Source organism: Mercenaria mercenaria, chromosome 9 (assembly GCF_021730395.1).
Source record: "Mercenaria mercenaria strain notata chromosome 9, MADL_Memer_1, whole genome shotgun sequence".
Taxonomy (NCBI): domain Eukaryota; kingdom Metazoa; phylum Mollusca; class Bivalvia; order Venerida; family Veneridae; genus Mercenaria; species Mercenaria mercenaria.
In genome coordinates, this window is record NC_069369.1 from 30,985,271 (window position 1) to 31,012,799 (window position 27,529).

A 27,529-nucleotide genomic window follows, 5' to 3' on the forward strand; every position below is an offset into this window, starting at 1 on the left:
ATTAATCTTCTTTTTTTTAAAAAAATGAACGAGGTTAAAGGTCATAGGTAAGTATAAAATCCATGTTCAAGACCTCAATCAAATGCAAGAACAAAAACAGTTTTAGGCCTAAATTAAATATAAAACAGACAAACTTTCAAAAGTGTTAGATCTATGTCATACATAGTGAACAGACGCTCTGTGACATTATCTACATCCAGAGTCCATCTAAGAAGAACATTGAACAACTAAGCTTTTCCATTAGAAACTACTTGATTTGTCAAACTATGTGGGAAACTTTCATAAGCGTTTGAAATTATGTTAACAATTGTATTATGGAAAACGTAAAGACTCCCGAGGTCGTTCAACAAAACAAAAATGAAAATGTTGTCTCACAAAATTCTTAGCTTTAAGAGGAATAAAATACAGGTTAAAGACTTTTTTCACCTTAACAAGATTAATATGATAAAATGTAAATATTTGACCAGATATTTTTATGCAATAATTTTAGAACAATTGCTCAGGAATAAAAGGAGTTGCGGGGGTGGGGGGTCATTTAAACTCGTCTAGGTCTCCAACATAATCAAATGTGACTGTTTTATATAGTATGAAGTATATGCAACCCATAATGATTTGCATGGAGATGTAAATGTGGACCGAATTCTTTGAGTTACCTGTGTGCGTCAGAAGAAGGGTCTTCAGTTTCTTGCATCTTTGTATGAGAGTTTTGAATGACGAGCCTTTCACTCGGAGACAGTAGTTAAGAGCTAGACATTCCAGATGGATACAGTTGGATGTTAACAGCTCTATGTGGGAATCATCTATGAATGTTATACCGTACATGTTCACCACACGTAGATTGGGGGTGTGTGCTTTGATCTTGCCGATGTTTACCACCTCATAGACATCTTCGTCGCCTTCGCTTGTCATTTCAAATGTTCCTGTCGAAAAAGTTTCTAATGTTAATTTAAGACATACAAATAAAGATTAATTTGCAAAATTTGTTTGTCTTACGTATAATTTCCTTGTTGAACAATATGACAGAAAATGATAAATATTTTACGTTAAAAAAGTAATATTTTTTATAGAAAATTTGAAATCTTCGAGGAGCGATCAAGTTTCAACTCCTAAATATTGAATTCATACAGCAAAGAGAAACTTGTAGCGACATCTTTGTTGACTTAGTACTAAGAAATGTACTGCCAAAACAGTTTATGGATATGGAACGGGCTACTCTATAAGAAATAATTGATATCCATTAAGGACTTCTCGTGTATCTATGACAAATAACTTCAAACACAGATAATAAAGTAATTTCCGACTTTATGAAGTTTTCTGTGGCGAAAAGTTAAAAGATTGGACAATGCTCAAGTAATACCTACCTATCAGATGAAGGACTTGCAGAGAGGATAAGCAACTGTAGATTCTTCTCATGAATCCTTCGAGAAAGATCACCTCAGACAGACATATGCACAGACTGCGAAGATTGCACGGGAAGGAGGTCAAGTCATTAAAGTCATGGAGTTGCATAGCGTTAGAGAAATCTATTGTCATAAACTTTAAAGACGGGCACTTATTTGCTAACTCATGTAATATTGGTGGTGTGACCAGTTCACATGGAAGTTCAATGTATCTCAAAGTCGGTCCGAACCGAACGTTAATTAGCGCCATCAGGTTCTCGAAACTGTTGACGTAGAGACCATTGTACTCCGGGCGTAGTGATACCACCTTCCATAGCTGGTTGTTGTACGCTAAGAGGCGCCACTTCTTGCAGACACGTGCTAGCTTTCCTAGCTCCCTCTGGTGGAGAAACGAAAAACTGTGCAACAGACATTTGTCCGGTAGATTGTCTATAGTGCAGGTCTGAAAATATAAAAGTTAATAATGAATTAAATGATAAGAATATGACGTCAAATGTCTAGTCACAAAACTATTACATGATCACACAACTACTTTACCCTAAGATTATGTTTAGGTTTCATTTGTTTGATGTTAGGAGTTAACCAAACATGGTCAGTTCTATTCAGTTTTGATTAACGGTAATACGTTGAGTGATTATTCGCAGGCCAATGTCAGGAACTTTGAAGTCTGTGCAACTGAGCTAAATAATATATCATTGTTCTCTGTTCTTCCAAAAATAGATTGAATGTCTGCTTTTGTTCTCAGCGGTTTCTCATTCTATATTCGAGACACGGTGGTAACTATGGCAACCGTATATCTCTATGGGTACATATAACATTGAATGGGCTAATTTAGGAATATGTAATGAAGGTCAAGCTCAACAATATACTGATATATCAAACTTATGAAAGGTCGACAACAAAAACGACTATTAAACAAATGCCCCGCTAGGTGATGGAAAGACGCATAATGTGTGCCTTGAAAATAATTGAATTCTAACAATACACCACGGCCTTGATCCTTTGATTGTACGAAGCGGCACACCGTCTTATCATCGACTACGCAGATCTAAGCAGTTATAACGGTAGTTTATATGAGGAAAATGGACCATTATGACTCTCAGAAACGTGCCATTGACCTCTAAGTTGTCGACATGTCTCTTGCATGCAACGCGTCTTCCTCTTATAGGAGAGGAAAACCTGAAGCTAATATAGTTTTCTGCCCAGTTCCTGAAAAGCTATTTTGTAAATGTTTCATGAATTTCTGAATAAAAAATATGTTTGAAAGAAAAACGTTTTGATGTTTCTGTTGGAAAAGCTAACAGGGGATTAGGAAGGATCTTATATTTGTGTTTTTCACATTAAATCTATTAAACTCATTGATTAAAAAGATAAAATGCTTAAATTTTATTATTTTATTCAACTAGTTTAATATAATCGACACACCCATGTAATATCGTCTTCATACAGAATTGGAAACATGTTCAAATGTATTAAAAGACTTTTACCACAGTGACTGGTATGTTCAATATCATTGGAAGCAAAACACACTCGTTTCTTGGAATCACATTTTACTTCAATAGCAGAAAACATGAAACGGTTGCTATGGAGATGATTTATGGATAAAGAACAGAGGATAATCCATGATTCTCCAGTAATGTGTGCAGCTGAAATGTTTTACTTTTCTCTAAAGAGAAATATACCTGAAATATTATATTCCTTATCTGGTGAATATAATATGTTGCGCTGCCCCTTTAAAGGTAAAAGTATTTTGGCCAAATTACAAGCCAAAATAAATATATCGCATAATTGATTTTGCAAGAAAGTATGAAAGTGTTTAAACATATTTGATTGTTTGCTATAACATTAGTGAAAATGATATTTTACCTGAGAATGTAGATAATGAACAAACTTAATTTTAAGAACATACAGTTCATAAAAAAAGAAAATGTTCTGTAAAACAGTTTTGCAGAAACGGCAAAAGAGTCGACGATCTAAAGAAAGCAAAGAAACAATATACAGATAAGATATTACTAATGTGGTTCCGAAGAAATGCATCTCGACGTCAAATGGTGTGATCAAATATGAATTTTTATAGTAACGTATTCTGTATAAAATAATCTCATGAACAAAAGCCAGAATGCTTATCAGTGATGTTCAGTGCACTGAGTTAACACAGATATTCATAACTATTGGGAAAATGAGGCATACTGCCATGTGCTTATTACAGGTATGGAACCATCTGTGTGTACGCAAGAACACGTTTATAAGAAATGCCAAACAAAACAGCTTAATTCGCACAAATATTTTGATTCTGCACGTTGGTATAAAGAGACAAATTTATCTTGTTGCATGCCAGTATTATCATTATATGGTCTCAAAGAGGCTAAAAACAGAACAAGAAATGAGTATCCGAACAATTCTAATAATGTTACGGAAGTTACGGAATAATATTATTTATGCAGACAAGTATCGTAGATAATGACAATGAAGCAAGAAGTATATTAGACTGGCTTCAAATAATTTTTCATTCTATTCCTATTTGAAACAAAGACCATCAGTGAGATATGCTTAACAATCATTTCGCGATTTTATTTCGTTAGTGTCATCAAGTCAGATCAGAAAAATGGGAGTCACGTTTAGACGCTTAAAAAATGTGAGCAGAACCTGTGAAACTGTATCAGCCTTACTGAAAACGTCAAAGTCACAAGTACTGAGTCAGTATCCTGAGCAAATTTAATACAATTATGGCAAATGTTGTTACTTTTGCTAAAAATCAAGTGCAACAGAAAGAATAAGTTTTTTTTTTTTTTGTTTTTGTTTTTTTTTTTTTTTTCGTTTTTCTTTTTTGTATCTCGATTGTAACGTAAACATCTGTACATTTAGCATGTAATTAATCTGAATTAGTATGCACTGACATGATTTGTAACGTAGCATTTACATTTAACTTTCAATTTTGAAGGTATTTAGCATTTCCATAAAGTCTGATGTTAACGAATATGCTCAAAATGAAGTGCCATTTCACTAATAATGACCTTAATTCTTCTTTCTAGACGCGTGATTTTCTGTCGTTAATCTTCAAATTTCCTGTCCTGTCACAATGTTCGATCAGCTATTGCCGCAGATGTGTTTGTAGACTTTCCAATGTCTAAATAAAATGAAGTCTTGGGAAGGCAAAAAAAAAAAAAAAAAACAAAAACACGAAACGTCATAATTAATGAAAAGGGAGGTAATTTGAAGGATATTCTGTATAAAAACGGAATGTATACAATACGCTGCTATTTATCAAATGAATCTTGATTATTTAGTTGTAATATTAGCCTACTTTCTTTCTCGTAAGCGGGGCGCCTTGTTTTACATTTCCCATTGAAGAATATGATACTATTGCTTTCTTGTAACTAATGTTTATTATTTATAGCTTCTTTTCATTAATAATATATACCCTGGCCTTATTAGACGTGTAAATTTCATTGAGCAAGCTAATATAGGTAAAAATCATATTCCTGCGTTGAAGACCCGTCACAGCATAACAGTGTCTTCCGGAACCTCGTTAATGAAATCAAAATATTTTGATATTTGATTAGATTATCCCTTAGGTAGTTTAACCAAAAGGTTAATAGTTACAAAGCATTAATCACAGAAAAGCAAGGGGTACGTAATGTACGAACCGTTGCACACTGCTCTATTAAAGCATAGGCATTCGGCGCATTTGTTTGGTAAATAATGGTGATATATATTATATTAACATTTATAGACAGAGTCCAGAGCCCAAAAATGACCAAAACAATGCGCCGAATGCCTATGTATAAAAAGTAAGGAACAGTCATTTAGAAATCGTCTATATGAAATAATCAGTTTTAATCTTACATTATGGATGTGATCACGGGTCAGTGACCTTCATTTAGTTTCAGTGTACTTACAGGTTCAAGTCTCTCTCTGTCCGACTTATGTGCTGATGCAATCTGAGAAGCATCCTGAGCTACGTCATAAATAGTAGAGTGAAATTCCATTGTTTTATCAAAGTATTCCCCAGTGAGTATTCACAAAGAATCCCCTAAATCTTCTTTCTGCCCATGATTCTTTAATACAGATTTCAGTTTGTAATTCTCTAAAGCGTACAGCAACAAACAATATCCATGATAAGTCAGCCTAAGTCACGAGTCAAAAATATCCATTTACAAGTCAGCATGTTCACACTGAACTAGATCCCCAAATATAACGTAACCAATCATTGGATTGGCGTCTTTTAACTCAAAATAAATAACTACACACGTATTTTAATTTCCAATAATATAAAGCAATACCAAGAACAATTTTCTCTAAAACGGTGTCGTACAACCTTGATTAGAATATAGATCAAGTGTGGTTGCAAGTTTTGCCTCTTAGTGTTTATACTCTTTTACCGATATTTTTATGCCGTTCGCATATACCTTTGAATATAGCATAGTTCATCTCTGTTAACCAATTCGCCTGTTTTAATAATCTTTTATAACACATACTTGCATCTTATTTTCTTTGTATTCTTGCATTAAAAAATGCCCCAAACCGGAACAAATGGTGAAAGAAATAGGTTTGTCTTCATATTTAAAAGCTGGTATTTATATGTACCTTCCAATTATTATTTGACTCAGTCATTCAAAGTAAATATGATTTTAATTATAGCGTGTGTTCCGCGTAAAGATTCCTGGTTGACCAGCGGTAAGACAGTCTTACATAGTTACAGTGCAATATCTTTATACTCGTTGTATTTATACACTTAAATGTTAATCAATAGAAAACACAGCTTGGTTCAATAGCTACAATAAACATTTTCCTGTCAGAATATTTCTCAGAAGAAACTGATAATAAAATACTGGAGGATTATTTTCCCCGTGAAAGAGTATTTCAGAAAATCACCGATTCTGTAATCGAAAACCATCCAACGAAGTGATTGCAGATAATAATTTAAGAGCTTATAGAGAGCAGATGATAAATTAAGAGCGCATGTTAAACGATTTATGTCTTAATTTCAACAGACATTTTCTGTCGGGGGAATTTATCGGTAGAATCTGCTATTTATAAAATACTGGAGAGCATTACCTTTAATTGTTGAAAAAAATTCTATTTGTAGCAATTCAAAGTGGGAACTTAATTGTTTGTGTGCAGATGAAACTGCCAACAACTCTCGGTGCCATGCCTTTTTTGCCGCTATGGAACGGGTACGTTATTGTTGAAAAACTTTATATAAACTCTTAACTTCATTACCCAGCATGATCAGTATAATTTAGAACCTTTAACATTATGCCTACTTCCTTTCTCATAAGTAGGGCACCAGGTTTTACAATTCCAATAATATTCAGAATTAGATACTGTAGAAAAATTCCTATTGCTGTCTTATAACAAGTATTTTATTGTTTATGGCTTCCTTTCATGAATAATAAATAACTAGCCATGACCTGTTTAAACAGTGAGGTAATATTTTGCAGGTATTTGGGCAATATAATCAAATTCCGTGCCGATACGATTTCTCATATGTCACATAATTGTTACCATATGTCTTTATTACTAAATGAGTGTCCGGGTCACCTTGCTACTGTAACAAAACTATTTTGACCTTGATTCGTCAGCCTTTTTACAGTAGAAAATTATTTGGAGGTTGAGAGACACAGGGAACGGTTTGTAAAAAACATCTTGACCACAAAGAGGAGTAGTGTCACAATTAAGTGTAAAAATGATGTATCGGAACTATAATATTGTCAACATTTAGGAAACTTAATTTGACTGTCAGATCACGATTAACTACGTACCCCGTGCTACTGTATTAATTCTCAGTTAACTTACAGATTCAAATCTTTCCTTGTCGGTCTTATGTATCGAGGCAATCTGAGAAGCATCCTGAGCTGCACCATAAATCGTAGAGTGAAATTCCATCAATATAACAAATTATTCCCTGATGAAGTATTACAACAAATGTCCTTAACGCCTGTTTCTGCCGGTGTTTACCTACTCCAGATTTTTAGATTCTAATTCCCTAAAATGTTTTGCACCAAACAATGTCCATTATGTTATAAGTCAAACATATCCAGTTTCATACTGAATTACTCCACCCAGTATAACAAAAATTACAAATAACATTAAGAAAAATTAAAAAAAGGAGCATCGCAATCATTTTACAGCCAAGATATGAATACTGACCAACTGTACTTGCAAGTTTGGCTCAATATTGACTCGATTAGTAACACATGTAAACTCTCATACCTATATTTTTTCTGCTGACTGAAGTATACCTTTAATATATCATTCCAGTGCCAAAATGTCTTCTCTCCTGACCTTTTGATATACTTAACAGTTTGTTTTAATAGTTTCCTCCGATACATATATCTACAACAAGGTATTTATAGGTAGATTACATCATCTCCCAACGTACCCAGTGCTTCAGGATATAAGGATCCCTAAAACAATTACTGTTTGCTTTGGTTTTGTAGATTAACAATGCTTGATTAAATTCTACGTTGAAAGTCAATATAAAAAAAACATTTCAAGTATATATGATTATTATGCAACATGTGCGCAGTTAAATAAGACTTGACAAAGGCTAAATACTAATATTGTATACGACTGAATTATGTACAGCAAGCATAGACTTTCGTATCTTTTTCATTCAACATTTTAAGTGTAATTCTATTCCTCATCAATTTGCTAGTATCTTGCATGATTATGTTGCATAATCAGAATAGATATATGCAACTTGAACGATTCTCTACACTTTGAAACACGTGCTGTATATACATTCACATTTCACAACCAGAATCAGTGATTCATGTTACTCGATCGATCCCATTTATTTCTCGCCGGCCCCATAACGTATCATACTTTCTTTCCATCCTCAATACATACATATACCTTTTTCTTCCTCAATTCACTAAGGACTTACTAATATATTAAATTTTCTTTCTCGCCCTCAACTTGCACCGGGCCTTATGATATGTTACCATTTCTTTTCCTCCAGCGTTGCCCTTAACAAAAAATGGAAATATCAAATCCGCTTTCCGTCGACACAGGGCCGCCCCCATGCTAAAACGTATCTCCATACAATCCTATAGGCTACATCGGCGCTTATTTGTGGTCAAAATGCTGTCTGTATACCGAAGAGGTGTAAGTCCACCTCTAAGCACTTAACTGGCCTTCATTCTATTACATTCGAGAGAAAGCATATATACGACCAATCAAAGTCTCTGGGATAAAACAACAAATTTAATAGTTGTGAAAACAATTAAGATAGTTCCACTTTCACCATAACAGTAATTGTCAATATCGGATGGTCAGTATTCGTAAGTGACTGGCCCGCAAGTCCTGTTTCTTTCTTGAATAAAGAGAGCCTAATGTCAAGATATGCAAAAGACACTATGCAAATCAACCTTCCTAACAACGCTGAGATGAATAATATGTGTTTGGTGTAAAGGGGTTGTTCTTATGGAGAAATTTATTTAGTGCGAACATTATTAAGTAGGAACTAATTACTAAGAACATTGTCAAATAGGAAATCATCTCCCATTGTAAAGAGGTGCATTCTCGTCTTTATAATAATACCGCTAGTTGGTTTGTTAGTTGATATTTGACTTGCACAAGACACTTTATAAGAAATTCTATCATTTGATAAAATAGTTTATTAGAATTGGAACTAAGGAACAAATCAATGGGTATAAGCCAGAATGCTTATCTGTAATTGTTTGTTCACTGACAACGTAAAAACTCAATCAGAAAGGCCATTTAAAACAGCTCTTTCCTTGGTGTTGACCGTCAAGGTATTGTTCAGTTTTGCCAGAATATGTTGATTCTGTTATATACATTTGCACGGCTACAGCAGCTAACAGCCAAGTTAATCATAATTCATGGTGCATGATAGCATATGCACGGGGTAAAGAATAACCTGAATGGAAAATGAAACTACACATTGAACAGTTGTTATAATGCAGTAAAAGTTATAGATGAAACATATGTCTGCAGAAACCTATTGTAAATACGGCGGACTTTGTAACTAACCAAATATTAGACTGGCTGCTTCAAAAAGAAACAAAAAGTACATCAGTGATTTATTCTGATAAAATTGCTTCCCGATTTTTCTCATTTTGGGTTGGCGTTGTCGGCGTTGTCACGTGTGGATTATAAATACTTTGCAAAATCTCCGTAATAATCTTATACAGGTCAATAAAGGCTGCAGGAATCTGTCTCGTGTTTCGTCTGTTATCTTTACACATCTTCTTTATTTACAAAACTTAATTGTTAATCAATAGAAAATCCAGCTTGGTTCGAGAGCTACAGCAGACATTTTCTGTCAGAAAAGTTCTCAGGAGAAACAGGAAATAAAATACTGGAGAATTATTGTCCATGAATAGACAAGTTCTTCAGAAAATCACCAACTTGAAATTAAACACCACCATCCGTCGAAGCGATTCCATGTGGTAACTTATGTGATTACATGTATGCGCAAGTAAAAGCTTTTTCTCTTCATTTCAATGATAATTTTCTTGTTGATTATATTTTATCATTTAATGTGTAACAATTTATCCCGACCATCTACAACATGCATGGTACCTTCACATCTCAATACTTCGTACATAAGGCTTTTATTATTTATTATTTATTGTTTTCATACCAAATGGTAACGCAATGCCTATTTTTCTTGCGTATTGGGCGACCCATTTTACACTTTTAATTTCTTTTCAAAGTCTAATACTGTAGACAATAATTTATTATTTATTTTTCACGAATATATTACGTTAACGCTGTAATAAGATTTTGTACAAAAACTTGTATCGTTTAATTGTCGTATTAATTTATTCATCGCCTATTGCATCGTTTTGTGAATAATAAATAAACTGACGTGGAAAGACGTGTTAATTCAGGCGAGCAAGCAAGCATTTTACAGGCGTATAAGCAATATATATTCGAATTCTGCGTGAATTGTTTTCCCATAAGCCGCATGTATGATTGATAAGTTACCAGGTATATCTGGAGTTTGAGTTCGCCTTACCTCGCTAATGAAATAAAAGGGTTTACGGTTGATTCGAAAGGCCATTGATTGACAGTTTTGCAGATAGAAGGAATAAGTGAAAATGATTTGTAAAAGTCTACTGCCGTAGAAAAGTATTGTAACATAAAGGTGGACGGGGCAGAGATTGGGGATATGGTAGATATGATGATTTATCAAAACTATATATTCCAAATTTGATATATTTCCTCTGATTAGTACAAATAAATTCTACTCAAAAACAGTTATATTCTTGAAATTCTTACACACAGAAAGAAATCTCTAATATATCGCATTACACTGCATGCTTTTGAGGAATCAAAAGGACTCTGAAATAAAGGTTAAATAGGTCATATTTAATTTCAGTTTACTTCAAGGATCAAGTCTTTCCCTGTCGGTCTTATGTGCCGACGCAGTCTGAGAAGCATCCGGAGCTACGTCATAAACCGTAGAGTGAAATTCCATCATTTTATCAAATTACTCCTTAATGAACATATAGATATTTCCTAAAATTCCCAAATCCAAATTTCAGCTTGTATATACAAAAATCATGACAGAAAGAGCATAATTAGACAAATACCTTCAAACGTCACATAGAGCACCAATCAAGAGCAACTCATTCAGACAGAGCAAAGCGATTGGGTTTTTTTAAGTATTGATCAAGAGTGCTCGATATTTACTCGATTAACTGCATGCACAATCTTCTCTACAGATATTTTTGGTTGATCGCTGTAACTAAATGTAACACCATTGTCATGCCAAAATTCTTAACCTTTGTCAGGTATTACACTTCCCTCTAACACAGATAGCTCAAATATATAAAAAGGTAGGTACAAGGTATTTGTAAATAACCTATACCATAGTGTACCAAGTGCTCCAGGAATAAAATCGTTTCCAAAGCAATTATTGTTTTGTTATGTCCGTGTTTTGGTTCTTAACAAAAAAAAAAATGTTTAATACATAATAAAACAAATGGGGTTAGGATTTTCTCAAGACAATGAAATGCAGCGTTAAACAAACAGCGTGTCTTTCTATCTCATTCAATTAAAGATGTAGCCATTACACAGAAATCATAGATGGAAGTTGATATATTAATGATTCCTCTTAGGCATTGCATGGTGGCCAAGAAATTTCTCCATTAACATTATCTGTTTGACCTGTAACGAACACTGCTGAGATTACTAAATATGTTTGTTGATCAGGTGCAATTAATTTTCCAATGGGAAAGATATCTGCCTTTGTAGAGAGGCCTTACCTATTTGGGATTACTAGTAATACAGCCGAAAAGTGCAAAATATTGGTTTCTTTTTTTTTGTAATCACATAACAGACACGAATATTAAATGATGACTGATCTGTATTCTAGTACAATATGACCTACCTTAATGTACCATCTTATAACAAAATATTCTGGTAGTACTGCTACTTGGGCAAATTGATCAGTTAACATAATTTATTAATGGACTTGATGAAAGAGTAATATTTCATCTGTCCATACAACAGAAAAATAATAATTTTCAACCCTTTTCTGCCAGTGGATCAATGTGGGATCAACTTTGTATAAATATTTTGGATTTAGTTAAACACACTAATCAATCAACTTGGAATAAATGAGACATGTAAATGTTTAATTGTTATGTCAAGTTGGTAGTTGAACTGCATCAGACTTTTAAACGTGAAATGTTTAGATGACATACATTTTTATTTACTAAATGAGATAATAAACCAGGTTCAGATGCCACAATGTTGTAGTCTCTGGTGTCAGTTTCTTAAACAAATGCCGACACCTTTGGTACATGTTACATATTCTAATGTTTAAAGGGACACAACTCCAGCATCCTTATGATTATGTTCTTCATACTAGATTACTGTTACTTAATATATATATATCGCATGCCTCTATGATTCAAGATTATTCTATTGTAAAGCTTACTTCAATAAACATGTATTAACATACTTGATGTTCATCTCTTTATACCAACAAAGTATAACATGGTGTCAGAGTCAGTAAAGGACTAACATGCTCACTGTGGACTAAATGTTAGATATCCAGTGGAATATTAACTTAAATTTGTGGCATTTATATCAGTTTGTTCATTTTGTGCGACGTTTTGCTGAGGATTAATTTCATTACCATTGAATAAGATGGATTCAAACAATCTAAGCAGCCAACTACTCCAAAAATGAACTGGGAGACAAAGGACTTGCCTAGTGCCTTCAAAGCATTTAAAACTCATGCAGAGTTCATGTTCGGAGGACCGTTAAAAAAGAAAAGTGAAGCTGAAAAATGCAACTATCTCATGCTTTGGTCTGGAGACCATGGCAGGCAATTATATTCCACATGGAAAATATCTGATGAAGAAAAGAACTCTCTCGACACATACTTTAACAACTTTGAGCAATACTGCCAACCGAAATCAAATAGAATTTACGCACGTTATCGGTTCAGATCGAGAACCCAGCAGGAGGGAGAAATGTTCGAACAATATGTTACTGACCTGAAAGTTTTACTTAGGGACTGTGGCTATCCAGTCGAAATGAACGAAGACCTTGTTCGTGACCAGATAGTTTTCGGGATACGATCACAGAAGATTCGTGAGAAACTGATAAACGAGGGCTCAGACTTGACACTACAGAAAACGCTGGACATTGCTAGAACTGTAGAGATGAGTCAAGTTCAATGTCAATCAATGACAAAACAGGACATTGATGCTGTCAAGTTGAAAACAAAAGCGCAGCAACCCAAATCCTTTTGGAGGAAAAAAGAAGCAGCAAGTTCGAATCCACATGTGCGGAATCCAAAGGGGAATCAAAGTCACCAAATGAGCAAACAATGCGGGAACTGTGGTAGAAAAAGTCATGCCAAAGGAACTGTGTGCCCAGCATATGGACAAATTTGTTTATCATGTAGGAAGCCTAATCATTTTGCTAAAGTGTGCAGATCCAAAAGGAATATCAGTGAACTGCAAGTAAGTGGTCTACTTCCAGATCTAGAAAATAACTTTATCGTTGATACCATTTCCCTTGACCAGACCCAAAATCAAGCCTTCATTACAATTGAAGTAGGGCCAAAATACAAGGATGTCAAATTTAAGCTTGATACAGGCTCACAGGTCAATATCATCCCAAGGTCAATTTGGAATTGTCTTGGAATACATGATCCCTTGAGACCCACAGACAGAAAGCTCACTGCTTATGATGGGACTTACCTCAAAGTTGATGGTCAAGCAAACTTAAAGGTCAGACATAAAGATACTGCCGTAGTCAGTCTTGAAGAATTTTACGTTGTGAACACTAGTTCCACTCCACTTCTAGGTTTAAAAACATGCATTTCCATGAATCTGATCATGATTAATGTTGACAACTTAGATATGGCATTGAATAAGGAAGATGTTCTCTCTAGGTACCCTGACATATTTCAAGGTATTGGTCAATTGCCTGGAGAATGTGAGATACATTTAAAGCAGGATGCCATTCCTGTGATACACCCCCCTAGGAGAGTACCAGTAGCGGTACATGATAAGCTCAAGGCTGAATTACAAATGATGCTAGAAAAGAGGGTCATTCAAAAAGTATCAGAGCCCACAGAATGGGTAAACAGTTTAGTTACTGTAGAGAAGGGGAACGGTAAATTGAGAATTTGCCTAGACCCCAAGGACCTTAACAATGCCATTAAGAGACCCCACTATCCATCTAAAACTCTAGATGAAATATTGCCTGATCTGGCGGGTTCTTCTGTTTTCTCTAAGCTAGACGCGAGAAGCGGATATTGGTCTATTAAACTGACTGAAAAGTCGTCTTATCTGACCACTTTCAATTCTCCATTTGGGAGATTTCGTTCCTTAGGCTACCGTTTGGTCTTTTATGTAGCCAGGACATGTTTCAGCAGAAAATGGACGAATGTCTGGAAGGACTTCAAGGTATCAAGACAATTGTAGATGACATTGTAGTTTTTGGTAAGGACAGGGCTGAACATGACCGGAATTTTGACAGACTTATGACCAGATGTAGTGAAAAAGGTATCAGACTAAATCCAGAGAAAATGGAGATTGGAAATCTCAGATATCATTCTTTGGACATTTGCTTACTTCTGATGGACTTAAGATGGATCCTTCCAAGGTCAGAGCAATCAAGGAGATGCCACCTCCTACTTGTAAGTCTGAACTTGAAACTGTATTAGGTATGGTGACCTATTTACAGAAATTCGCTCCAAATCTTGCCGAGTTAACTAGCCCTTTGAGAGCTTTACTTTCCAAAGACGTGGAATTCTCCTGGGATAAGCCCCAAATTGAAGCATTTCAGAAAATTAAAGAGGTTATCACACAGAACCCTGGTCCGGTTTTGGTCTATTTTGATCCTAATAAGGAAATAACACTCCAAGTAGATGCCTCAAAGAATGGCCTAGGTGCTGTACTTCTGCAAGAAGGAAGGCCAGTGTGCTTTGCATCTAAGTCTCTTACCCAAAGTGAGAGAAACTATGCCCAAATAGAGAAGGAACTCTATAGTATAGTTTTTGCATGCAAGAGATACCATAATTACTTGTATGGTAGACATGTGAATGTCCAATCCGACCACAAGCCCCTGGAGGCTATATTTAAGAAACCCTTGCATAGTGCACCCCCACGTTTACAGCGTATGCTATTGCAATTACAGAAATACGACCTAGAGGTCAAACACATCAGTGGTCGTGACATTCCAGTTGCGGACACTTTGTCAAGAAAATTCTTACCCGACACTGATACAGATTTATGTCCAGACATGGATATACATGTACATGCTGTTATGTCCAATTTCCCAGTCAGTGATCAGAAAATGAGACAGATCAGAGATGTTACCGAGACAGACCCACAGTCACATACCCTAAAACAAACAATTTTTGAGGGTTGGCCTGACCAACGAACAGACTGTCCAGAATCTATCACAGAATTTTGGAACTTTAGGGACGAAATGTCTGTTGTAGAAGACATTATTCTAAAAGGGTCGAAAATCTATATACCAAAAGGGCTGAGAAGCGAAATGCTTGACAAAATTCACAGTGCACATTTAGGCATTGAGAAATGTACACAAAGAGCTAAGGAGATAATGTTTTGGCCAAAAATGTTTAATGACATAAAACAGAGAGTTATGGAATGCCCAGTATGTCTTGAACATCGGTCAGAAAATGTGAAAGAACCTATGATTCAAACACCTTTGCCTGATAGACCATGGCAGACAGTTGCAACCGACATATTTACATGGCAAGGTAAAGATTTCATTGTTCTAGTTGATTACTACAGTAGGTACTTTGAGCTTAGTCAGTTAACAAGCACAAGAGCTCAAAATATCATCCAGAAACTGAAAAGCTACTTCAGTAGACATGGAATACCTGAAACCCTGATAAGTGACAATGCTAGCTATTACACGTGTCAAAGCTTTGCTGATTTTGCTAGAGAATGGGATTTTAACCACAGAACGTCAAGTCCAACGTACAGCCAAAGTAACGGCCTTGCAGAAAAATTTGTTTCTATTTGCAAAAATCTGCTTACTAAGTCCACACAGGCGGGTACGGATCCCTACATAGCACTTCTTGAGTACAGGAATACCCCTTTAGCTTGTGGTAAGACACCTGCACAGTTGCTTATGTCTAGACAGCTTAGGTCAATTTTACCAGTAATGGATTCAAACCTTGAACCCAGAATACCAGACAAGTCGAGTGTCCGAAACAAAATGCAGAACATAAAAAACAGGTCAAAATTTTACTATGATAGATCTGCCAGACCCATGAAATCCCTTGAAAAAGGTGAAGGTATTAGGATAAGACATGGTAAAACTTGGCAACCAGCTGTAGTTTCTAAACAGGTTAATGATAGATCTTACATTGTGAAGACAGAGGATGGTGGTATGTACAGAAGGAATAGACGTCATTTATTAAAATCGCATGAGAAACCATTTGATGAAATTGATTTTCCATCACTTCCAGCTACCCCACCAGCTCCACCCCTGAATTTTCAAACTCCACAACCTTCATGTCCTAAAATTTCTCCAGATCCAATTAAGCAGGAAAATGTTACAAATTATAACTCTAACCCAGATTCACCTGCCCTTTATCAAACTAGATCTGGAAGAAATGTGCGACCACCAGATAGATTAAATTTGTGAAACATAATTAGCTGAACAGTGCTTTGAGATATTCTACTTATGATGTTGATAATGTAATTAGCTGAGGAAATACCTAGACATAAACACTTACATTTATTAGATAACAATTATGTGAAAACTACTAAGCTGGAAATTGCTGTGACATTTTGATAACTTGAAACTGGGATTATTTGTGTTATCTGAATTTTATTACATTTATCTATAATGGAATGTAACAGACCCACCTTGTCGTGTGAAACTGAATTTCCCACACACTACTTTCAAGTATAGTGCTGAATCAGAAAAATGCCATTCATAAAATGATATCAGCTATGTATTATTATTTTTTTTATTCAAAAGAAAGGGGATGTTACATATTCTAATGTTTAAAGGGACACAACTCCAGCATCCTTATGATTATGTTCTTCATACTAGATTACTGTTACTTAATATATATATATCGCATGCCTCTATGATTCAAGATTATTCTATTGTAAAGCTTACTTCAATAAACATGTATTAACATACTTGATGTTCATCTCTTTATACCAACAAAGTATAACAGTACACTACAAATCATGGGCCCCCTGGCCTTTGACCCGTTTAAAATCTTGACGGAACGCTCTGTTTCTGTACTGGAAGAGACGTATGAGTGGCAACCTTTGTATGTAAAAAGGTGAAACATCTTTGTATGTGTTTTGCATAAATAAAATGCTATACAAATCTGGTATAATATAATATAGTATATAATTGTATGTATGAACATATAGGTAAAGGCAAGATCAATGGCAGTGACCTCAAGGAGATGCTCAAACTAACACTAATGAATTATTATTGCTATGGACGAGAGAAATTCTAGTTGTTTTACAGGTGTTATCAAACGGTGTTATCAAGTATAAAATGTATAGAACAAACAGATGGTATGAGCAAGAATGCATATCTGTAATATTTGGTTCACTGAGTTAACATAGGTATTCACAATACCTATTTATTATCGAAGATAATCGGGCTTATCGAAGGTATGGAACAATTTGTGTAAACTCAATAAGAAAGCTTATAGGTTAAAATCAGATTTCTGCGTTAAAGGTCCACTACAGCATAACTGTGTTAATTCGCACGGAACCTCGTTAATGAAATCAAAATATTTTTATATTTGATTTTATTATCACTTAACAGGTAATTAAAACAAAATGGTTAAGCTATGGAGGAAAAGTGAATGGTTAATATTTACAAAACATCAATCACAGAGTGGAGTAGAGTCAAAAGCAAGGGGTACGAAACGATAACCTGGAATCTAAAGATAATGTGTGTACTATCGAGTACAAACCGTTGCATACTGCTCTATCATAGTAAGGAAACGTCATTTAGAAATTGTCTATATGAAATAACCAGTTTTAATCTTACATTACTGATGTGATCACGGGTCAGTGACCTTCATTCAGTTTCAGCCTACTTACAGGTTCAAGTCTCTCTCTGTCCGACTTATGTGCTGATGCAATCTGAGAAGCATCCTGAGCTACATCATAAATCGTCGAGTGAAATTCCATTGTTTTATCAAAGTATTCTCTAGTGAGTATTCCACCACAAAATCCCTTAATTCTTGTTTCTGTCCTCGATTCTTTTATACAGATTTAAGTTTGAAATTCCCTATAGGGTACAGGAACAAACAATTTCCATAATTCAGATTTGCAGATAAATTGATAAGTCAGCCTAAGTCTCAAGTCAAAAATATCCTTTTAAATGTCATCATGTTCACACTGTACTAGATCCCACAGTATATTGGACTGGCGTCTTTAAACTCAAGATAAATAGCTACAAACGTATTTTAATTTACATTAACATAAAGCAATACCAAGAACAATTTACTCTAAACCGTTTTCGTACAACCTTAATTAGAATATAGATCAAGTGTGGCTGCTAGTTTTGCCTCTTAGCGTATATACTCTCTTACCGATATTTTCTCTTACCGATATTTTTATATACATATACCTTTAAATATAGCATATTTCATCTTCGTTAACCTAATCGTCTGTTTTTATAATCTTCTATAACCATGATAACACATACTTGCATCTGACGATAAATATAGTTTTTTCTTTGTCTTCTTGCAGTAAAGTTTCGTTCGTTTCTTGTATAACAAAAACATGGCCCACAACGGGAACAAATGGTGAAAGAAATATTTTTGTATTTATACGTACCTTCGAATTATTATGTGACTCAGTCATTCAAAGTAAATATAGTTTCAATAGGAGCGTGTGTTCCGCGTAAAGATTCCTGGTTCAACAAATTACATTGCCACGCACACTTTATAATTATTTTGAAATGTCATCTTTACCATAATCATTAACAGCTGTTTAATTCATCTGTAATAAGGTTTCATACAGTAAATGTCAATAAACCAGCAAGAATGTCTTACGTGTTCTTTTATCTTTATATTCTTTGTATTTATACACTTAAATGTTAATCGATAGAAAACCCAGCTTGGTTCAATAGCTACAATAAACATTTTTTTCTGTCAGAAAATTTCTCAGAAGAAACTGATAATAAATAAAATACTTGAAGATTATTTTCCCCATGAAAGCGTATTTCAGAAAATGACCAATTCTATAATCTAAAATCATCCATCGAAGGGATTGTTGGTGATATTTTAAGAGCTTATTTGCAGGTTAAATGTTTTTTGTTCCTTTTTTCAACAGGTATTTTCTGTCGGAGGAATTTCCCAGTAGATAAAATACTGGAAAGAATTACCTTTCGTCTACAGAAAGGAATTGTTGAAAAATCAGTATTCTTAGCGATTCCAAGTGGGATTAACTGTTTGTATGCAGATAAAAAGGGATATGCAACCTACACAGTACCAACACCAATTTTGTCACCATTGTCACGTCTGCGGTAAAAGTATGCTATTGTTGAGAAACTTTATATAATTATAACTCTTAACTGAGTATAATTTCGAACTTTTAACATTATGCCTACTTCCTTTCTCATAAGTAGGGCACCCGGTTTTACAATTCCAGTAACATTCAGAATTAGATACTGTAGAAAAATTCCTATCGCTGTCTTATAACAAGTATTTTATTGTTTATGGCTTCCTTTCATGAATAATAAATAACTTGTCATGACCTGTTTAAACAGCGAGGTAATATTTTGCAGGTATTTAGGCAATATAATCAAATTCCGTGCCGATACGTTTTCTCATACGTCACATAATTGTTATTATAATTATGTCTTTGTTATTAAAAGAGATTTCGGGTCATCTTGCTACTGCAACAAAACTATCTGACCTTTGATTCTTACAGCCTTTTTATAGAAGAACATTATTAGGTTAGAAGACACAGGGAACAGTTGAAAATAGTTTGTAAAAAATAGTCTTGACCACAAAGAGGAAAAGTGTCACAAATAAGTGTAAAAATGATGATGTATCGGAACTATAATATTGTCAACATTTAGGAAAATTTGACTGTCAGATCACGATTAACTACGTACCCTGTGTTACTGTATTAATTTTCAGTTTACTTACAGATTCAAGTCTTTCCCTGTCGGTCTTATAAACCGATGCAATCTGAGAAGCATCCTGGGCTACATCATAAATCGTAGAGTGAAATTCCATCAATTTAACAAATTATTCCCTGATGAAATAATTCAACAATTGTCCTTAACGTCTTTTTCTGTCAGTGTTTCCCTACTCCAGATTATAGATTTTAATTCCCCAGTGTTACCAAACAATGTCCATTATGTTTTAAGTAAAACATATCCAGTTTCATACTGAATTACTCCACCTAGTATTATAAAAACAAAAACTGGAACTGCCACTTTAAATTACAAATAACATTCAGAAAATAAAAAGGAGCATCGCAATCAGTTCACAGCCAAGATAAGAATACTGACCAACTGTTTTTGCAGGTCTGGCTGAATATTTACTCGATAAGTAACACATGTAAACTCTCATACCTAAAGTTTTCATCTGATTGAAGTATACCTTTAATATATCATTCCAGTGCCAAATTTCTTCTCTCCTGACCTTTTGATAGTCTGCTTTTATAATTTCTTCTAATACATATATCTCAAATATATAACAAACAGGGTATTTATGGGTAAGCTATATCATTATTCAACGTATCCAGTGCTCCTGGATATCAGGTGTCTCTAAAACAATTATTGTTTGCTTTTGTTTTGTACATTAACATTGCAGAATTAAATTCTACTATGAAAGCCAATTGCCGAAGAGGTGTAAGTCTACCCCAAAGCAGTTGGGGCCTTAATTTTGTCACATTCGAGTGAAAGCACACGTACGACGAATTAGATTCTCTGGGATCCAAAAAAAAAACAAATTTAATATTTGTGAAAACTTTTAAAATAGTTCCGCTTTCACCATAACAGTAATTGTCAATATCGGATGGTTTGTATTCGTAAGTATCTGGCCCGTAAGTCCTGTTCCTTTCTTGAATAAAGAGAAGTTTTTTGCCTAAAGTCATGATATGCAAAAGACACTAGGCAAACCAACCTCCCATGAATAACATGTGTTGGTTTAAAAGGGTTGTTCTTATGGAGAAATCATAGTTTATTTATTGAGAACATTATTAGGTTGGAACTAATTAAGAACATTGTCAAATTGGAAAGCATATCCTATTGTAAAAAGGTACATTCTCGTCACTATATCTATAATACCTCTATTTTGTTTGTTCATTGATATTGGACTTGCACAAGACACCTTATAAGAAATTGTATCATTCAATGGAGTAGATTATTAGAATTGCAAAGATCCAAGTGAACTAAGGAACAAATAAATGGGCATAAGCCAGAATGCTTATCTGTAATTGTTTGTTCACTGACTTAACGTAGGTATTTATTATTAATGAACGATAATCGGAGGTAAACTGCCAAGTGTATTGCAGGTATGGAAGCAGCTGTAAAAACTCAATTAGAAAGGCCCAACAAAACAGCCCTTTTGGTGCTGACCGTCAATGTATTCAGCATTGCCAGAACATGTCGATTCTATTGTATACATTTCCATATAATAATCATATTCATGGTGCAAGATAGCATATACACGGATAAAGAATAATCTGAATGGAAAATTAAACTACACATTAAAAAGTTCTTATAAAGCAGGAAAAGTTATAGATGAAAAATGTCTGCAGAAACCTATAGTAAATACGGCGGAATTTGTAGCTAACCAAATATTAGACTGGCTGCTTCAAAAAGAAACAAAAAATGCATCAGTGCATTATTCTGATAAAATTGCTTCTTTGGGTTGGCGTTGCCGGCTTTGTCACGTGTGAATTATAAATACGTTGACAAATTTCCTTTACAGATATTTTTAAAATGGCTTGCACACTTAAAACATGTCAATAACGGCTGCTGTTTCATCAAGCAGGAATCTATCTCGTGTTTCGTCTGTTATCTTTATACATCTTCTTTATTTAGAAACTTAATTGTTAATCAATAGAAACTCTAGCTTGATTCAAGAGCTACAGCAGACATTTCCTGTTAGAAAAGTTCTCAGGAGAAACAGGAAATAAAATACTAGAGAATTATTTCCCTGAATAGATAAGTTCTTCAGAAAATCACCAACTTGTAATTAAACATCATCCGTCGAAGCGATTCCATGTGGTAACTTACATGCTTACATGTAATAATTTTCTTGTGGATTAAATCTTATTATTTTGTGTTACAATTTATCCCGACCACCTCAGCATGCATGGTACCTTCACATCTCAATACTTCATACACCGTTGCCTTACTGAATGGCTTTTATTATTATTATTTATTGCCTTCAAACAAAAAAAAACATAACGTTAGGCCTCTTTTTCTTGTATATTGTTCGACCAATTTTACACTTATAACTTTTCAGAATATAATACTGTAGACAAATATTTATTTTTCACGAAAATATATCGTAAATGCTGTAATAAGATTGTGTAGAAAAACTTCTATCGTTTAATTGTCTTAATAATTTATTCGTCGCCTACTGCATCGTTTTGTGAATAATACATAAACTGACCTGGAAGGACGTGTAAATTCAGGTGAGCAGGCAAGCATTTTACAGGCGTGTAAGCAATATACTCGAAGTTTGTGTGAATTGTTTTCCCATAAGCCGCATGTACGATTGATAAGTTTCCAGGTATATCTAGAGTTTGAGTTCGCCTTACCTCGCTATTGAAATAAAAGGGTTTACGTTTGATTGGAAAGGCCATTGATTCACAGTTTTGCAGATAGAAGGAATAAGTGAAAATGATTTCTAACAGTAGACTGCCGTAGAGCAGTATTGTAACAGAAAGGTGGACGGAGCAGAGACTATAGGGATATGGTAGATTTGATGATATATCAAAACTACATAAAGATAGTTTAAACTTAATACGTCCATTGACTAGTACAAATAAATTCTAATCAAGAACAGCCATATTCTTGAACTTCTTGCATTAACCTTGTCTTTCATCTACAAAATGTAAAAAGTCTCTAATATATCGCATTACTCTGCATGCTTTTGAGGAATCAAAATGAATACGAGATAAAAGTTTAAATAATTCTTATTTAACTCCAGTTTACTTACAGGGTCAAGTCTTTCCTTGTCTGTCTTATGTGCCGACGCGATCTGAGAAGCATCCTGAGCTACGTCATAAATCGTAGAGTGAAATTCCATCAGTTTAAGAAATTACTCCTTAATGAACATATAAATATTTCTAAATTAAGCCTGTTTCAGGCAAAAATTCCCAAATCCGAATTTCAGCTTGTAATTCCCTAAAGCGTACTAACAAGATATTTCCTTAATACAAAAATCCAGGCAGAATGAGCATGATTAGACAAATACCTACAAACGTCACATAGAGCACAAATCAAGAGCAACTCCCTCAGACAGAGCAAAGCAATTGGTTGTCTTAAAGCTAGGATGAAAATATTAATCAAGAGTGCTCGATATTAACAGCATGCACAATATTCTCTACAGATATTTTTGGCTGTTCGCGGTAACTAAATATAACACCATTGTCATGCCATAATTCTTAACCTTTGTCAGTTTTTGCACTTCCCTCTGACACGAATAGCTCAACTGTATAGAAAGGTAGGTACAAAGTATTTGTAAATAACCTATACCATAGTGTACCAAGTGCTCCAGAAATAAAAACGTTTCCAAAGCAATTGTTTTGTTATGTTCGTGTTTTGGTTCTTAACAAAAATGTTTAATACATAATAAAACAAATGGGGTTAGAATTTTCTCAAGACAATGACATGCAGAGTTAAACAAACGGCGTGTCTTTCTAACCCATTCATTAAAGATGTAACCATTACACAGAAATCATACATGGAAGTTGATATATTAATGGTTTCTCTTAGGCCAAAGAAATTTATCCATTAGCATTATCTGTTTGACCTGTAACGAACACTGCTGAGATTACTAAATATGTTTGTTGTAAAGAAGTTGTTGATCAGGTGCAATTAATTTTCCTATATCTGCCTTCCCTATTTGGGATTACTAGTTATAAAGCTGAAAAGTGCAAAAACATTGGTTTCTTTTTTATAATCACATAACAGACACGAATATTAAATGATGACTGATCTGTATTCTAAAATAATATGACCTGCCTTAATGTACCATCTTATAACAGAATATTCTGGTAGTACTGCTACTTGGCAAATTGATCAATTAACATAAGATATAAATGGACTTGATAAAAGAGTAAAATTTCATCTGTCTATTCAACAGAAAAACAGTTTTTTTAACCCTCTTCTGCCAGTGGATCAATGTGGGATCAACTTGGTATAAATATTTTGGATTTAGTCAAACACACTAATCAATCAACTTGGAATAAATGAGACATGTAATTGTTTAATTGTTATGACAACTTGGTAGTTTAATTGCATCAGACTTTTATACGTGAAATGTTTAGATAACATGCATTTTTATTTACTAAATGAGATAATAAACCAGGTCAAGATGCCACACTCTTGTAGTCTCTGGTGTCAGTTTCTTAAACAAATGCCGACACCTTTGGTACACTACAAATCATGCGCTCTCCTGGCCTATAACCTTGGTTCATAGGGCCAGGTCAGGTCAAGATCATGCCCTGTACATCTTGACGGAACTCTCTGTTTCTGTACTGGAAGAGACGAATGAGTGGCAACCTTTGTATGTAAAAGGGTGAAGCATCTTTGAATGTGTTTGCATAAATAGGATGCTATACAAATCTGGTATAATATAATATAGTATATAATTGTATGTATGAAAATATGAGTAAAGGCAAGATCAATGGCAGTGACCTCAAGGAGATGCTCAAACGAACACCAATGAATTATTATTGCTATGAACGAGAGAAATTCTAGTTGTTTTACAGGTGTTATCAAACGGTGTTATCAAGTATAAAATGTATAAAACAAACAGATGGTATGAGCAAGAATGCATATCTGTAATATTTGGTTCACTGAGTTAACATAGGTACTCACAATACCTATTTATTATCGAAGATAATCGGTCTTATCGAAGGTATGGAACAATTTGTGTAAACTCAATAAGAAAGCTTACAGGTAAAAATCAGATTCCTGCGTTAAAGACCCACCACAGCATAACTGTGTTAATTCGCACGGAACCTCGTTAATGAAATCAAAATATTTTGATATTTGATTTTATTATCTCCCAACAGGTAGTTCAAACAAAAGGATTAAGCTATGGAGGAAAAGTGAATGGTTAATATTTACAAAGCATCAATCAATAAGTGGAGTAGAGTCAAAAGCAAGGGGTACAAAACGATGACCCGGAATCTAAAGATAATGTGTGTACTGTCGAGTACAAACCGTTGCACACTGCTCTGTCATAGTAAGGAAAAGTCATTTAGAAATTGTCTATATGAAATAACCAGTTTTCATCTTATATTATTGACGTGATCACGGGTCAGTGACCTTCATTCAGTTTCAGTGTACTTACAGGTTCAAGTCTCTCTCTGTCCGACTTATGTGCCGATGCAATCTGAGAAGCATCCTGAGCTACATCATAAATCGTCGAGTGAAATTCCATTGTTTTAACAAAGTATTCCGCCGTGAGTATTTCAACACAAAATCCCTTAATTCTTGTTTCTGTCCACGATACTTTTATACAAATTTAAGTTTGAAATTCCCTATAGGGTACAGCAACAAACAATTTCCATAATGCAGGTTTGCAGATAAATTGATAAGTCTGCCTAAGTCTCAAGTCAAAAATATCCTTTTAAAAGTCACCATGTTCACACTGTACTAGATCCCACAGTATACTGGATTGGCGTCTTTAAACTCAAGATAAATAGCTACAAACTTATTTTAATTTCCAATAACATAAAGCAATACCAAGAACAATTTACTCTAAAACGGTTTTCGTACAACCTTGATTAGAATATAGATCAAGTGTGGTTGCAAGTTCTGCCTCTTAGTGTAGATACTCTTTTACCGATATTTTTATGCCGTTCGCAGATACCTTTAAATATAGCATAGTTCATCACTGTTAACATAATCGTCTGTTTTTATAATCTTCTATAACACATACTTGCATCCGACGATATATATAGTTTTTCTTTGTCTTCTTGCATTAAATTTTCGTTCGTTTCTTGTATAACGAAATAATAATGCCCCACAACCGAAACAAATGGTGAAAGAAATATTTCTGTCTTCATATTTAAAATGTGGTATTTATATGTACCTTCGAATTAGTATTTGATTAAGCCATTCAAATTAAATATGGTTTCAATAAGACCGTGTGTTCCGCGTAAAGATTCCTGGTTCAGCAGTGGTAAGACAGTTTTATATAGTGACAGTGCAATAGATGACATTGCCACGCACACTTTATAATTATTTTGAAATATCATCTTTACCATAATCATTAACAGCTGTTTAATTCATCTGTAATAAGGTTTCGTATAGAAAATGTCAATAAACCAGCAAGAATGTCTTACGTGTTCTTTTATCTTTATACTCTTTATATTTATACACTTAAATGTTAATCAATAAAAAACCCAGCTTGGTTCAATAGCTACAATAAACATTTTTCTGTCAGAAAATTTCTCGGAAGAAACTGATAATAAAATACTGGAAGATTATTTTCCCCGTGAAAGAGTATTTCAGAAAATCGCCATCTCTGTATATTAAATTTAAAACCATCCATCAAAAGGATTGCAGATGATAATGTTAGAGCTTATGGGCAGGTTAAATTATTTTTGTCTTTATTTCAACAGACATTTTATGTCGAAGGAACTTCTCAGTACAAACTTATGTTTATAAAATAATGGACAGCAGTCCACTGAAAAGAATTGTTGAAAAATCACTATTCGTGGGAAACTTAACTGTTTGTGTGCAGATGAAAAGACATATGTGCTACCTGCACAGGAGCAACACCCCTCGGTACCATGCCATTTAGTATCTATGGTAAGAGTACGTTATTGTTGAGAAACTTTATAATATATAACCCTTAACTTCATTACCCAGCATGGCTTTTAAAAATGATCAGTGTAATTTAGAACCTTTAACATTATGCATACTTCCTTTCTCATAAGTAGGGCACCCGGTTTTACAATTCCAATAACATTCAGAATAAGATACTGTAGAAAAATTCCTATCGCTGTCTTATAACAAGTATTTTATTATTTATAGCTTCCTTTCATAAATAATAAATAACTTGTCATGACCTGTTTAAACAGCGACATAATATTTTGCAGGTATTTGGGCAATATAATATACTCTTAACTGGGTATAATTTAGAACTTTTAACATTATGCATACTTCCTTTCTCATAACTAGGGCACCCGGTTTTACAATTCCAATAGTATTCAGAATAAGATACTGAAGAAAAATTCCTATCGCTGACTTATAACATGTATTTTATTATTTATAGCTTCCTTTCATAAATAATAAATAGCTTGTCATGACCTGTTTAAACAGCGAGGTGATATTTTGCAGATATTTAGGCAATATAATCAAATTCCGTGCCGATACGTTTTCTCATACGTCACATAATTGCTACTATTAATAATTAAGTCTTTGTTATTAAAAGAGATTTCGGGTCATCTTGC

General features: G+C 34.3%; 1 protein-coding gene across 9 annotated transcripts in view; it reads right to left on the reverse strand.

Annotated features, from left to right (window-relative positions):
- LOC123546841 (F-box/LRR-repeat protein 7-like) overlaps window positions 1-27,529 on the reverse strand; it is a 63,387-nt gene that overhangs the window by 7,339 nt on the left and 28,519 nt on the right. For 5 of the 9 annotated variants that reach the window (XM_045333453.2, XM_045333452.2, XM_045333445.2 and 2 more), the window contains exons 2-3: window positions 1,362-1,842; window positions 654-920 (exon numbers count right to left, since the gene is read on the reverse strand). In XM_045333453.2, the coding sequence (XP_045189388.1) occupies window positions 654-920; window positions 1,362-1,842 (748 nt within the window). Of the gene's footprint in view, window positions 1-653; window positions 921-1,361; window positions 1,843-5,299; window positions 5,572-20,022; window positions 20,128-23,055; window positions 23,242-25,419; window positions 25,525-27,529 lie in introns of those variants that run through there. The other 4 variants (XM_045333451.2, XM_053551151.1, XM_045333450.2 and 1 more) reach the window with 4 other exon arrangements.